This window comes from Mixophyes fleayi, chromosome 12 (genome assembly GCF_038048845.1).
Source record: "Mixophyes fleayi isolate aMixFle1 chromosome 12, aMixFle1.hap1, whole genome shotgun sequence".
Lineage (NCBI taxonomy): Eukaryota > Metazoa > Chordata > Amphibia > Anura > Limnodynastidae > Mixophyes > Mixophyes fleayi.
In genome coordinates, this window is record NC_134413.1 from 79,119,270 (window position 1) to 79,134,373 (window position 15,104).

At 39.9% G+C, this 15,104-nt stretch overlaps 1 protein-coding gene across 2 annotated transcripts in view; it reads left to right on the plus strand.

Moving 5' to 3' along the window:
- Positions 1-15,104, plus strand: part of LOC142109079 (SLAM family member 8-like) — a 42,353-nt gene that overhangs the window by 22,726 nt on the left and 4,523 nt on the right. The window contains exons 2-5 of one of the 2 annotated variants that reach the window (XM_075193109.1): positions 11,007-11,110; positions 11,568-11,790; positions 13,533-13,859; positions 14,368-14,661. In XM_075193109.1, the coding sequence (XP_075049210.1) occupies positions 11,748-11,790; positions 13,533-13,859; positions 14,368-14,661 (664 nt within the window). In that variant the 5' untranslated portion in view covers positions 11,007-11,110; positions 11,568-11,747. Of the gene's footprint in view, positions 1-11,006; positions 11,111-11,443; positions 11,791-13,532; positions 13,860-14,367; positions 14,662-15,104 lie in introns of those variants that run through there. The other variant, XM_075193110.1, reaches the window with a different exon arrangement.

The following is a 15,104-nucleotide window of genomic DNA, read 5'->3' on the forward strand; positions in this document are numbered from 1 at the left end:
CCAATCCCAAAAAACATTTTTAGTCCCGTATAATAATAACTATTATTATTTTCATTTATAAAGTGCAGGTCTGGCCAAGCTGTGGCTCTCCAGGTGTTGTGAAACTACAAGTCCCAGCATACCCTGCCAGCTATGGGCTGGCCATCGACTGACAATGCATGCTGGGGCTTGTAGTTTGACAACACCTGGAGTAACAGGTTGGCCTGGCCTGATATAGTGGAAACAAACTCAGTAGCATTTCACAGTTGGGAAAAAACACAGTATTAAAACAACTCTGGATAGTAACAAACAGGTCAGGAGAGGTCCCGGCTCACGAGCTTACAATCTATAGAAAAATATGCGATTGGGGGGAAAGAGGCAGGTGTGTGGGGGCGGGACTTCAAAAACATGACATTTTGGCCCCGTCCCCGCTATAAAATGCAGAAATTCATGGCATTGAATAGCGGGCTCGGGGACTAATAAGACTATTAAGCCCCGCCATATTCAATGCCATTAATTTCAGCATCTTCTTTGAATCTGGGAGTTGTGCCTACTCTACCTGGAGTCCGAGAGGACTCCCCGAAATTTGGGAGCCTTCCAGAAATTCCTGGAGAGTAGGCAAGCATGGTATAGAGCATTCTTGCCGACTTTGTGTTCTAGTCTTCCGGAAGATCCAGGATGAGAGGGTGTGGAGGGAGGACAGAAGGGAGCAGGGGTGGTCAAATCACGTAATTTTGGCCTCTCCCCTGCATCGAAATTGACATGAAGTCGCAGGGGCGAGGCCAAAATTACAAGATTCGTAGTGAAACGGGTCATTGAGGCTTGTTGGGGACAGGATGCGGGAGAATTGCCTGCTCTCCCGGGAGTCCAGGACACCAACTCGGAATTCGGAAGTCTCCCAAATATTCCGGGAGAGTGGGCAAGTATAGTATAGAGTGGTAAAGGGAAAGTCTTGTTGAATGAGCGAGAGGATTCCACAGTATAAAGTGTAATTTAGTAGAAGAAAGCTCAAGAAATGTAGAGACTGGTAGAAGAATATTTGACAATGAAAATGAGTCTATATGCTGCATTCAAAATAGATTTTTGGACCAAAAGTCTGGTGAGGGGAAGACAAGTAACAAGGGAACTGGAATAATTAATGAGGGAGATCATGGAAGGAATTCAATTCCCTGCTTTGCTCTTTAGAACAACATGGGGTCCGCATCATTATCGTTAGTACGTTAATTTCAGCGCTGATTTTTGCTTGCAGCTCCCTGAGCACACCTCAGTAAATGCCCGAATATGGCTGATATTTCATCTGGCTATTTATTACAAGCCTAATTGAAAATTGATTGTGCGCTCGGCCAAATATATATATATATATATATATATATATATATATATATATATATATAAACCACCTTTATTAGAACAATATGGATTGCTTTCTAAATGTGTATATATTATCTTTTGCGATCTACTGCAGCAAATCATCAATTGTATTATTATTTTTTATTGCTTGAGGGATAATAAATTGGTTTTAAATTATTTAATCATCGCGTTGGTTTCTCATTGCACTGTTTGTTTATTAATTGATACATACCGTGTTCCGTTTAGATTGTGTTTTGTTTATTTGTGTGTCATAGCTTTATTCAATTAGCTGGCATTATTACACGGGTCAGGGGTCACCTGTATGAACTGGCCGATCTTCATAATGTGTCATTTGTTCCACATTACCTGTTGAATGTGTGGTCCCGAAACGCGTAGCGGAAGCACTATACCTGGTTAACCTAAACCACACTTATTTGGTACCAATACCATTATTATTTGCTTGTCAGCTACCTTCCGTTGTTAAATATCACCGACCATTGGTAGGAATCAAGTAAGGAACAATTCTGGTGGCACTTCCTTTTTCTGAGTCAATAATTGTCCTTGTCTATGTGGAAAGTCCCAGGTTTTGAACATTTGTCTCTATAAATTTGTCGCTCCTGACAACATCCCTGTTATTTAATACTGACCATCCCAGTGAAGACGTATCTTAGATGATAGGCACATTTTGATACAGAAAGGGAGCTAATTGCCTTTGCTTTCAAATTTGTTCTGTATTGCAGAAGTCTTGTTAAATCAACATTAACACTGTGATAATTACAGAAGAGGAAGTACAAGCCGTTTGTTTCCCAGCTGATTTAAGGGTGAAGCTATTTTTTCTGTGAATTGTTTTTATATATTATTGGAAAACCCCATATATCATCAGAAACACTCTGGGTTGGCAAACTAATTCACAAGTTTGCCCTCTTTTGCCAATCAGTCAGCCAACACATGTCAAATATCTATAACCCTATAAAAGGAGCTTACAGCCCCTTGAACAATCTGTTTTCTTGGGTTATGCTAGGGGGAAACCATTAGTAAGGAATAATACTGCATACAACTGTACATTCATATATGCAGTCCAGTTGCCTGTGTAAACAGTACTACAGCATTTCCTACCGGATCCTTTCCCTTTACTCTTACACATTTTATACTCTCACAACAACACCCTGATTGCTGCAAAACACAATTATTTCCTATGCCTGTCGTTAGTGCCATTAGCCATCTCGGTGTAGAAAAACCCAGCAATTAAAACACTGCAAGATGAAAATTGTCTATCACCAAGAAACACTTACACAACCTCTACAGTATGTCATCGAGCAAAACGCGTCAGTGTGCTCACAACAGCCTTATACTTGGTGTTGATTGAATGTAATAAGGAAATGCAAGGAAATCTCACCAAAACATCCGCCTAGGGATTGAAAAAAATCTATTAACAACATTTGTTTTTTTAAGTGGAATGGTGCCCAAGAGGGGGAAGAGTTGCCCAATTCTGAAACATGGACAGAAAGTTATTGAAGCATGCGTAAATTTTAGTGCTGCTGGAATATTGGCAGAAGAAGTTTAGCCAGTGGTCAGAATGATCAAAATCTGTTATTGAAACACTTTTTAGCCCACGCTCTAGTGTATTGTTCTCTGTACAGCGCTGCGGAATTAGTGGCGCTATATAAATAAATGATGATGATGATGATGAATATGTGTTCAGGGCCGTCAGTGGAAACTGTATCCAAAAAAACCCCCCTAAATTACCTCCCAACCCACATAAAAACATAAGAACCAATAAGTAAATTTGTAAAAAAAAATGATTGGAATAGCATTAAATGACATTAGTTTGGAATAAGGAATTGTTCTGCGACACCTAGAACACAATTTCCTAAAACATTAAACGGCAACTGCACATTTTTTTGCAGTAAGTTTTTAATGTTGCAATAAGAGCCTCTTTGTAAGGAACCAAAGCTATACTGGCAACTGTCAACAGGTGGCAGCACTTCACCTTCCAGAAATACAAGCGGCATCAGCTTATAGAGTGCGGAAACGATGACATTTACAAGAATGAATCAACAATGGATAAACCCTAAATTCACATCTTCTCCCTTCATGCAGGATTCACAATAAGAAACAGGTGCCAGAGGCAGTACACCCATTTTTACTTAGCTGACAGATCCTTCATTGCTTAAAGCAAACTTGTCTACGTTTTATACCTCCCCTCTGGGATTTCCCAGAGGGGACGTCCAAGGGGGAAAGTGTGGAGGTTCGTGACAATGTGAGTCATGTAATCAGGGCCTTGATGGGTTGTGGATATGAAGATGCGATTCGCAAATGAATTACATCATCATGGCCCAACCCAATTCTCAAGAAAGTGAAGCAGGATATGGAAGGATGGCCTACTCTCCGAGAGTCCTGAAGAACTCACCAAAATTTGGGAGTCTCCTGGACATTCCGGGTGAGTAGGCAGGTAGGACTTAAGGGAGATGGAAACCTTGATGTATTTTTTTCACAACATCGATAACTCACAACATGGGGCTTCTGAAACCCTTATTCTGCTGTTGGAGCCCTAGTCATTGGGCTCCAACCATGGGCAAGCCTTCACCAGCGAGTGCCAACGATACTTGACACACTGGTGGTAACCCTGTTATCACGGTTATCAATAGTGGTAACCTGTTAATACATAAGGCAAAATAATTGGTATTAACCCTAAATATTAATAAGTCAACAAATAATTTGGATATAATGCACCACCCCTCTACCATTTAGCCCAACAAAGAGCCTTCCCCATCCTAAGGATGATAGAAATCAAATGCTAGTCCTCCAAGAATTAGGACTGTGTCTGCTAGCAGTCAATTAACCCAAATCTGAAGTACTAGGCAGATCCAAGTGTCAAAAGGTATAGTCAAGGGTTAAACTGTAAAGCAGGCTGTTTTATTACCTTATCCAGATGATTATGTCCCCTTTGCATTTCTTATTACTGTATATTGTCACACAAAAGAGGCTGTTATCCAGAGACACTGCGGAGCCAGCCACGGCAGGGGTTCCCGGAGATTGCATGGAATGAATCTTTACCCTAGTCCAGCTCTATTGACAGGGGGTACCAATAGGGACACAGAGATTAATTTATTGCATCCATTAGTACCCAGCATCCGCTACTATAGGTACCATAAACTAGCGTAAAAGACACTGCTTGTGGGTTATGGTTCCTGTTTGGCTGATCCAGAGTAGCATTGGAAGGGCTACTGACTTTATCTTGCTAGGAACTCTACCCATCATTGTATTGGTGTGTCTGAAAAAGCAGGATGACACTGGCTTGGTCACTGCTTCCATGGCAGATGAAGAATACTGGATTTCCCCAGTGAGCAGACAGGAATCCCTGCTTAGTGATTTTACTGATTTATTTTGATTTATGGTTTAAGCAACGTAACTATAATAATCGTTCATAAGAGTGCTATAGCCATTCGGTGATTGGGTTAATAAAGCTTGTACCTTTTGGAAGATACCTGCCCAGGTGATGTCCTGTATCCAGGTACAGATAACCTGGGTAGGGTCTATAGTACCCTGTGCATTCTAGAGTTGTTGATCAGTTGCTGGAGCTCTCTATTAATGTATAGGGTACTGATTGGCTCAAGGGAAAGGTTCATCAGTGACAAATATCAAAACGTCCCCATACCTGAGACTACTATGACTGGACAGAAAATGTTTGGGCATGTTATGGCCCCCCTGGACAGTGGAGGCTGGGCTAATGAAAAGGATTGAGACCCTTGGAGTGCAATTTTGCCAACCTAATACTGCCAGAAGTCCCCAAGGCCTCTAGCAATTATACCAAAGTGTTTGAATAACTAAAAAAAAACACACAGAAACATATTATAAAATAAAGTTTCATTGAACAAATTACTTTCTCGATCCCTTGTTACCGCTTTATTATATAATACAATTTTTGTTTTTGATCCATCATAATACAATGGGAAATTCTTTTGTTGTTTCATTTCAATGGTCAATTCTTCTGTCTTTGCAATACAATGGGACATTTGTATTTTTTTTTTATATTCCAATGGGAGAACATAAAATCACATAAAAGGCATTTAACAAGTAGTTGCTCCAGCTTTTATGTTTTTTGCCCTCTTATTGTATTACTTAACCAGAAGAAGAGTGAAAAGAAGAGTATTTTACTCAAATAAACTTTATTTTAAAATTTGTGTCTATGTGTTTTCTTTTGTGTTTGTTATGTTATCGTGGAACTACATGCTATAGCATTGACTGTTAGCCACTAACTGGACGGTAATACTGGTATTTCTGGTTCAACAACAACTTGCCCAGCCAGGCCATCGTTTGTGCTTCTGGGAGTTTTGGTTAGGAGGGCTTGAGATGCTAAGTCACAGAGAAACTTCTTCGGAGAAAGGGTTTTTTTTGTGGGTTAGTTCCTAAAATACACATACAGTTGCATAACAACGACCACAATTAGCACAAACAACTTTTTTCAATAATCTGCTGTGTAAATGGTAACCAGAATTTAGTGTGACATTTCTCCAGAGACTCAAAAAAGGGGCACACAGACCCACAAGTCACTGACGTTGATGTGCATGGATCCTTTGTTGTGTTCTTATAAGGGGTAGGTTCTAAAAACAGGAAAAATTGAGGTGCTGCCTATAGCAGATTCTAGCTATCATTTATCTGGCAGAGTGATGGGCAATCTTGCCCCTGCATCATGTGAGGAGGTCACGTGACATGGAAGTTGGCTGTCCCGCTTCTGCCTTATTCTTTGGTTTGACAAAGAAGAGTATAAGATTGGGAGCAACCGGCTGAGGGCCTCAGGAGAAGGGTCAATGGGCCTCCGATTGCCCAAAACTGATCTAACACATTCTAGAAAATTATCGCTAGAATGTGATTGTTTTCTATGGGCAATTCTTCCACTCTTTGTTTTTTAGAAGGGTTGATAAATCAACTCTTAAGGGTCATTGACGGACTGGAGATATATATGTGGACAGCGTGATTACTGTATTTCACTGCATGTGCACAGGGAAGAGTAATGCAGTAATAGTACATTTTGGGTAGACCTGAGAATATCGTAGGGATCATCACTGCTGCAGAATAGATAGAGCGATACGTGTACATGATCTGCAAATATCATATTTTATTTGTTAGACAAGATACTAGATTGCGCTTATATGAAAGAACATTTAATTTTGTATGGCACCACAGCCATGTAAACTGGCCAGAAATGTACAGCCTTTCAGAGGTGACATAAATTGGTACTTCTCACGAAAATGTTACTGAATCCTTTGCTCGAAGTATACTATAATTAGTACATAGAACTTATAGATATGTCCACATAAACCAACATATTTAAAAATAAAATAAATTTAAATATTTGATACCTGAATGGAGGATGTAAGGGTCATTTGCAAAAGCCCAAAAATGTGACCTCACCACACAAATTGTTTTGTAATATCGTGCAACAGAAAACAGAGTCTTTGAGGGAGTGGAACAGTTTGCTTCTTCTGCCAAAAGAAGTTGAGTGTATTAGGGCATTCCTACCTAAATATGGGCTCATTGCACTTACACACCTGTTATTACAGAAATGAGATTTCAATGGGTGCAGATAGTATCATGCCCATAGGTGCCAATATTTTAATCTCCCCTCTGCCATCTACCAGAGGAGAGATCCTTGTGCCCAGTGCTGAGTCTGGTGGATGTGATGGCTCAAATAGCGTAATTAAGCTTCACCCCCGCTGTGCAATGCAGCCATAATTCAATTATACAAGGGAATTGTTGGGATGCGGGAGGGAGCACTACTCTCCTGGGAGTCCAGGAGAACACTTATTAATTTGGACATTCCAATAGAGTAGGCAGCTATGTCTTCTGGACATTCCGGTAGAGTAGGCACCTATGATCGTACCTCTCACAGAATGACTGGCTTTTTAAAGGGGCACTGGAGGTGTCGCTAATTATAAGTCTTCCTATATTTCTTTTTTTTGCAGACACACATTTTCAGGAAAATACATTTTTATGTGCGCAAACACTTATGTAATAAAAACACTCAAATATACCACTGTGTCTGATATCCCGGGTGAGATCCTTTTACTCTATGATTTAGAAAACATATTTTAACTAGAGATGCTCAGACTCGGTTCCCTGAGAATCGAACACACCCGAACTTAGCAGATCTGAGTACCGAGCCAAGCCGTCTCAGTACTGTCGCGCAAATTGAAAATGAGGCAAAACATCATTGTGACGTCGTCGGATATCGCGAGTTTTGAATTCCTTTTTAAGATCCAACATCACGGAGGGTGAGAGGGAGGGCGGACTCTCATCTATCTTTTCTGCCACTGCTGTGTGCCAATGTGTCCTAGATGTGCTAGGAACTGCCGTGTGTTTGTGTCATTGCTCTGTCGCTTACCATCCAGCCAGGTCGCTGCAGTATTTGTCCGAAAGTGTATGAAAATAATATTGTGACCTGTGAGGTGGTTTAAATTGACTGCAAATGACTTGAAATTAGTGTTATTGAGGTTAATGATAATGTAGGAACAAAAAAGGATCAAAATTATGTGATTTTAGCATATGTTAGGATTTTTTCTAAAAAATCCACAACCAAAACCAAAACAAACGAAAGTGGTTTTGCCAAAACCAAAACCAAAACACGGAGCTAATCCAGATCCAAAACCAGTTCACGGGGGTCAGTGAGCATCTCTGATTTTAACACCTTAATTAGGAGGTTATGTTTTATGAGACAAATAGAAAAATAAATTCATCATATCTCAAAGTGCGAAAAAGGAGTCGTGGGCAATTTACTATATGTGGGAGGTGTACGCGGTCTTTCAGGTAACATGATACTGGCGCAGAACAAGATAACATAGACAAGGTGAAAGATTTTCTGTAAAAGGCGGCTGTAAAGCCTACTAGTCCCTTATAAAGCAAACTACAAGTGTTAATCATTAACAGATGTTCTGTTCCTTTATGTTAGTCTCACAAGAATGTCCATTCAATTTCACTTCCCGTAAATCACATGACTTCTCTCGAGAGCCCTCTACAGCGTGTTAACACACATGATTATGATGATATTTCATAGTATGCACATAACAAAACATATTATGCCTCATGCAGCTTACAATCTAGCCTGGTTAATAGACAGATAAAACTGTTATTAGTAAATGAATCACACAAACAAAAAAGCAAAGTTTATTTTTATGAAATGAGTAGTTTCTTTGAGTGTTTTATTCAAAATTATTTTACTGTTTGTGTTGTTTTTCTTTTGAAATTGTAGAACTACATGTTCCAGCATGCACTGGCAGCCATTGACTGGAAGGGCGGACTGGTGCTTGCATTTTGTCAAGCATCTGCATGCCCTTCCAGTCAAGCATTCTTTTAAATAAGAAATCTTTATTTACAACTGTTCACTCAGCGTGCTTTCTAGCACAGACTGCGTCCCTTAGGATACTATCACCATGATTAAAAAGAAACACCATGAAAATTCCATGATACTTTCGTTTTTTACTATTTAGAAAGAAACTTTAAGTAGTGCTCCCGATTTTCCTCCTTACACCACTAATTCAAATTTAAATTACCAATCCATGCTCCGTTTTTTGGGCTGGTCAGAGGAAATAGGACACTATGGGGGATACGTATTAAAATGTTTTTTATTATATTTTAGCAATGGGTGGCAACACTGCATTCCGATAAGTTAATAGTTTTCAGGTACTATTACTGTTATCGTAGATTTGTAAGGCGCCGCAGTGCTCCGCAGCACCGAGGTATATGTCTGTTCCTCTTGTACAGGTTAAAGGACTTTGGAATCTAAAATGCAGGTTGCTTTATATAGAATAGCTGGTAATGACTAGAGATGTTCACTGGCCCCCGTGTTCTGGTTTTGGTTTTGGATCTGGATTAACTTCGTGTATTGGTTTTGGTTTTGGCAAAACCGCCTTCGTGTGTTTTGATTTTGGATCTGTATTTTTTACAAAAATTGCTAAAATATGCTAAAATCACACAATCTTTTTTTGTTCCTACATTATTATTAACCTCAATAACACTAATTTCAAGTCATTTGCAGTCAATTTTGACCACCTCACAGGTCACAATATTATTCTCATACACTTTCAAACAAAGACTGCAGATTTAGAAGACCAAGCCTGCCAGACCTATTATTTGTATTTCAGCAATGACAATTAGCAATAGAGCAATGGAGCTCTCCTGAATGTCACTGGAGACTTTGAAGAACACTGCTACCCCTCCTCTTCTCCTCTTTCTATTCTACCTATGACACTGCCCAACTGCTCTACAGACTGCCAAGAACTGGGCTACGCCTTCTGTGTCCCTCTGTGAAATGGCGCTGGATCGCCGTGGAGGACGGTACTTGTAGAATCCAAAACTCGTGAGATCCGAGATCCAACGATGTAGCGATGACGTTCTGCCTTGTTTTCAATTCTGAGGGCGCGCGGAAGTACCCAGCCGGCTCGGCTCGGTACTCGGATCTGCTAAGTTCTGGTGTGTTTGATTCTCGGGGAACAGAGCCTGAGCATCTTTAGTAATGACATTCACAAATTTAGTTGTGCACAATTCAGGATGTTGTCAGGACTGGAGATCTTTGAGATAAAATTGTGGCTATGGGGGTAGATGTTTCCTACACACACCAGACGAACCTGTCCAATTGCTGCACTCTGCAGTCAGCCTCTCCCTTGCCTGAAATGGTTAATAGCGGAGAACATAGCTTACACACTGCTTCTTTGTTCAAAGAGACTTGTGTGTCAGTTTTATTAGCTATTAAAGGCATCCTCCCAACTATTCAGATAGCCCTGGGACAATCTCCTGCACCAACTGCGTTTTCAACCTATAGGGGCTTGGTTGTGCGGTTTAGGACACTTTGGGTGGACACGACTTCTTGCTAGACCTGTATTATGAAAAACATGATGATAAGTTAACACGTGAGGCTTGTGAGTTCCCCTAGCAATAAACTGTATGGAGGGAGTTTTTGGATGGTCTCTTAGTAAACTTAGTTTCGGATTTACTCTGCAACTGGCCCCAAGCACATAAACGTATGTGCCCAGCTCTTGCCTATAGTTGAGATGACTAGCTACATACATTGTTTAACTACCAGTAAGGCTGAGGTTTAACTAGTTGGTTTTCAGTTGCGAGTAGAATGCACTTTTAGTGTGTGTTGCCCTATTTGTTTATATTTTTAAACCAAATTGCCAAATTCATCAAAATAGGAATTGATCTAAGGTAGTAAAAATATTTTTTTTGTGCTAAAACAATAACTAAGATATGATAAATTGGCAGGTCACACCTATCCTCAATGTGGTATTCCTAATGCTGGCGTTAACACTAGGCGAACCTAGGCAGTGGTCTAGGGCACCAGGGTCTCTGGGGTATCTAAAACACTGAATGTGACTTAATGTGACACATTATTTGTGAAGTTGGCAACTTCTGATCCTCAATGTTGACAATGGCTGCAGCCCCCAACTTCTTCCTGATTGGCACATACGTTTGTTATAGCTTGTTATAGCTTGTAACACTTGTAAAAAATGTCTGCTGATATGTTAATACTGTTAGGTTTCTCTCTCTTTGATTAAATATATTGTTTTAACTTACGACTGAGATTAAGTATAAAGTGTGGCCTTTTTGAAGGTTAGTGGGGTGCCCATTGCCGTCCCTAGTTTGTATCAAGTTATCTGTCACTGCCTTAAATCCTGCAGGTCCCCCCAGAGCCTTCAGTGGTCTACAGCTCTGCTCCTCTCTTCTACTAATTGGACAATTGGAGCCTTCACAGTCATCCACTGGAACTCGACACCAACTGAATGTATGTTGTTATACTTTCTAATATCTTAACAAACTCCACCCTAAACTACATTTTTCATTTTCAATGGAGTACTGTTTTAAAAGGGAAACACAAATAGTTATTCCATTTAAAAAGTTATTTAATAGTAATGCATCAACTGCAGACAGATCACCTTCTTAGGTCATACTTCTGTTGCCAGAACTCAGTGCCAGCTCTATAGTCATGTCCAGACAGTTTCACTTTGTCAGTACATATCTTCTATTAACTGTTTAATTACCTTTAGCGTAGTTGGTGTCCTTTATAACAGTAAGAATTTATCTGCTCTGCAGGTAGACATGTACTAACTCATTGCAATCTCTCTGGCTCCTGGCAAGCATTACAGCGTGAGATAGGGAAGTGCTATTTCAAATAAACCACTATTGTTTTCTGAAAGTGTGTTTGCATCACAGACCACATGCGGAATTTCCCTTTTTATCAGGAATCTACTAATTGGTCATGAGATTGAAGAGAGGGTGAATATGGGGGAGCCAGGGATCTGTGTCCTAATGTGTAAACTCAGGGGATTTCTCTACGGACGACAGAGTATTTCTTAGCACGATCAGAGGAGGAGAAGCAGCAGATCATTTCCCTGGGATATATTGTACAGCTTACTGGGAGAATGCTGAGCTCGATGCTGACACTGCTGTTAGTTGTGCATGCAGGTGAGTGACACTGACAACTGGGATTAAAGCTGGCATGGGCAGCACACTCACTTTACAAAACACCAGCTCTGCTATTGTCTCTTGTATTGCAAATCTGTAAATAAGGAGACGATTGTTGCAATTAAGTGGTTACTGTTGACTGATATTAATGTATCACTTGTTGGGGATAGCAATTAATAACGTTATTTAATCCATTAACTCCTGTTCAACTCATTATGTTGGGTAGTGCAGTGTCTAAAGGATTGGATACTTCTACATCACATGATCACTGCTCCCCCTTTGCAGGAGAGAGTTATTGGGTCTCAGAATACCCCTGTTAACTGTTAGAGTTCGATAAGAAAGCAAAGTTGGTATGTCAGCTCCAGATAAACTGCTGCTGTAAATAGTGAAAATATATTTTTGGAATCCCCCCCCCAAAGTCTATTCTGACCTTATAGGGCACATATTAGTAATAAAAAAAATAAAATTAAATACTACAACACATGGCCGGTCATAAAGCTACAAAGTCATTAAGGGGTTACAAATATTGTTTTATTTGTTTTCAATGACATTTATAACGAGCAGCTGCTCAATGTGTTATGTCGCTATAGAATTCTACGTTACAGATTTTAACATCAAATGGTCGTTTTGGTCTGAATTCAGCTTTTTTTTCAGTTGTAAGGTACTTTTGTGAACTGATTCACTGACCACAAAACTGGAAGTTTCCCAAAATGTTTTGTTTATCAGTAAAATCCTATAAATACTCTGGATTAGAAACTATTAGCTTTTGTATGACTCTTGGGAAACTCATTCTACATATGCATTTTGTGATGATAATACCAAGTACTATATTAAATTATTTCTGTACATATAAACTGTTTTATAACAGACGATGAGAGCATACAAATATTTGTACTTAAAAGACCTTGATGGTTCTTGTGGTGATATAAGAATGTTCTGTTTCCTTGCGAGCAGAACCTCATCGTATCGAAAGAGTTATAGAACATGTCAGACAGTCTGAGGACTTGGCCATAAAGTACCTAGAATTATAAGGGGAACAGCGCACTCTAACCAATTGGTGGTCAAATACTCTAAAAAGTAGAGTCTATAAAGATATATAACGAGTATATAACGATATAAAGAACATTCAGTTCAGTGGAACCAAGGAGCTTAAAATCTGGCGGATTATTATTGATAATTTTATATTAGCTGAAATAAATGCATTCTTATTGTAGCCATGATCAGCATGTAACAGTGACGGGCAACATGCGGCCCTCCGAATCTTCCCCCTGAGCCTTCATCTGCATCCCCATTTCTTATTGTCTGCTTTATATCCTGCCAAACTTAACCCACGGCCCCAGTTCTTATTGAAAAAATGGGGTAGTGGTGAAGCTCAGTGGGTCATAAAGCAGAGAATGAGACTGAACTTGATCTTATTATTTGTCAGGAGCAGCCAACTTTGGCATCACATGACCTCCTCCGTGGTATGGTTTCCCTTTTTAATCCATGGGAAAGAGCTGCACGATCTCCGCTCACTTCATTACATGGATACTGTTATACACCACTTGTTTGTGTCTGTTTTTTGCTTGATTAAATGTATTGTTTTAACCTATTACTGAGAAAGTATAATGTACTGCTCTTTTGAAAGTTAGAGGGATGCCCAGGCAGGCCCTGAAGAATATCAGGTTGTCCATTAATGGTACTTATTTATTTTACCCACATTGTTATTCAGGATGTTCTGATGATCTATGTATTTTATTCAGGCACCATTTGCACAACAGAAACAGTTATACAGATAACAGGAACACAAGGACAATCTACACTTCTATCACCAGAGCTTCCACCAGGATTTAACACCAGAGATGTCTTTTGGAGACATTTGTCACCCACAGATCACTTGGTGGCTTCATTTTCTCGAGGATCCTCAGACATAACGTACCAATCTTGTTTCCATGGAAGAGTCCGGCTCCTCCATAACTTTACACTGGAGATCCAAGCGCTTGAGCTGAAGGATACTGGAGTGTTCACCTGCCAGATGGTGGACACTGAAGGACATATGAGGCTTCTTCACTTCCATCTCACAGTGTATGGTAAGAACTCAATGCTGGAGAAGTAGTTAATCACTTTATATATAAAGTCAACCAGGTTAACATGTAGAGCCTGATGCCCAGTTGTGTACAGCGAATTGTGTGATTTTAATCTACGCATACCCAAAAAAATGCTTATGCAGAGTTGCACCCATCCACACTTGCACCTGAAGAGACATGATGGGTCAGGGAAGGGCTGTTCTATAGTAGGCCTAGTACAGTAAGGGCATTTATCCGGAATTGTGAGTCGATGCAGACTTGAAGGCAGTTATACCTTTTACAGCCATATAATTTGCATTGTCCTAGGGGCTATAGCAAATACACATTGATGATGATGATGTTGAAAAGCGACAGCTATAACTACCCGTTTCTGATTGACGTTTCACCTCTGATGCTGCAGTTGCATTGAGCCCTGTAACAGGCCCATAGTTTGTAATACTGAATATAATTAATATTGATTTTAGTATAAGTGTTATGGGGCTAAATTTCTTTGTCTATGTCTCTCTTCTAGAAGTGGTGGCCAAGCCAGAGGTCCAAGTATTTATGTTCAGAGGAAGCAAAGACTGTTCTGTATTTCTAAGCTGCAATACAACAGCCGGGACCAATGTGACATACAGCTGGATGATAAAACAAAGACATGACATTCCTCTGAATACAACCTACCCCCTGTTTGATGACAACCGCCTTCTTAAGTTTCTCCTGACCGACACTGACCGGGAAGTGTCCTTCACTTGCACAGTAACCAATCCCGTCAGCCAGGAGCAAACAACAGTCATGCCATGGACCAGCTGTTCATTCCAGCAAGGTAAATAAAGATGTTCTAACTACTGCTGTACATTGTTTAAACTAACTAACTTAAAGGTGTGCCAACAATACTAAATCATGAGGGAGCATGGGTAGAAATAAAAGACTTTGTGCCAGAATAAGTCTTGACAAGTTCTCCATGGGGTAGCTATCAGCTCCGACCAATTTTCTTGCTTATTGTAATTGAATTGACTGTCCCAGCTGAGACAACCAATTATCAAGCTGGATTGAGGACGGTGCTGCTTTATTTAAGGGATAACATAGCAGGAAATTAGAAAAAATATAAAGTTGAGTACTATAGTATTTGATGATATTTTTGTGGACTAGCTGTTTATTTTCCAAGACAAGACTTCTAGAGACCATCTCTCTTGGTCAGGCCATTACATCTACAATTTTTAGTGGAAGTGAGAGAAATCATCAGCAGGGAAAAGTCCCCTTTAATTT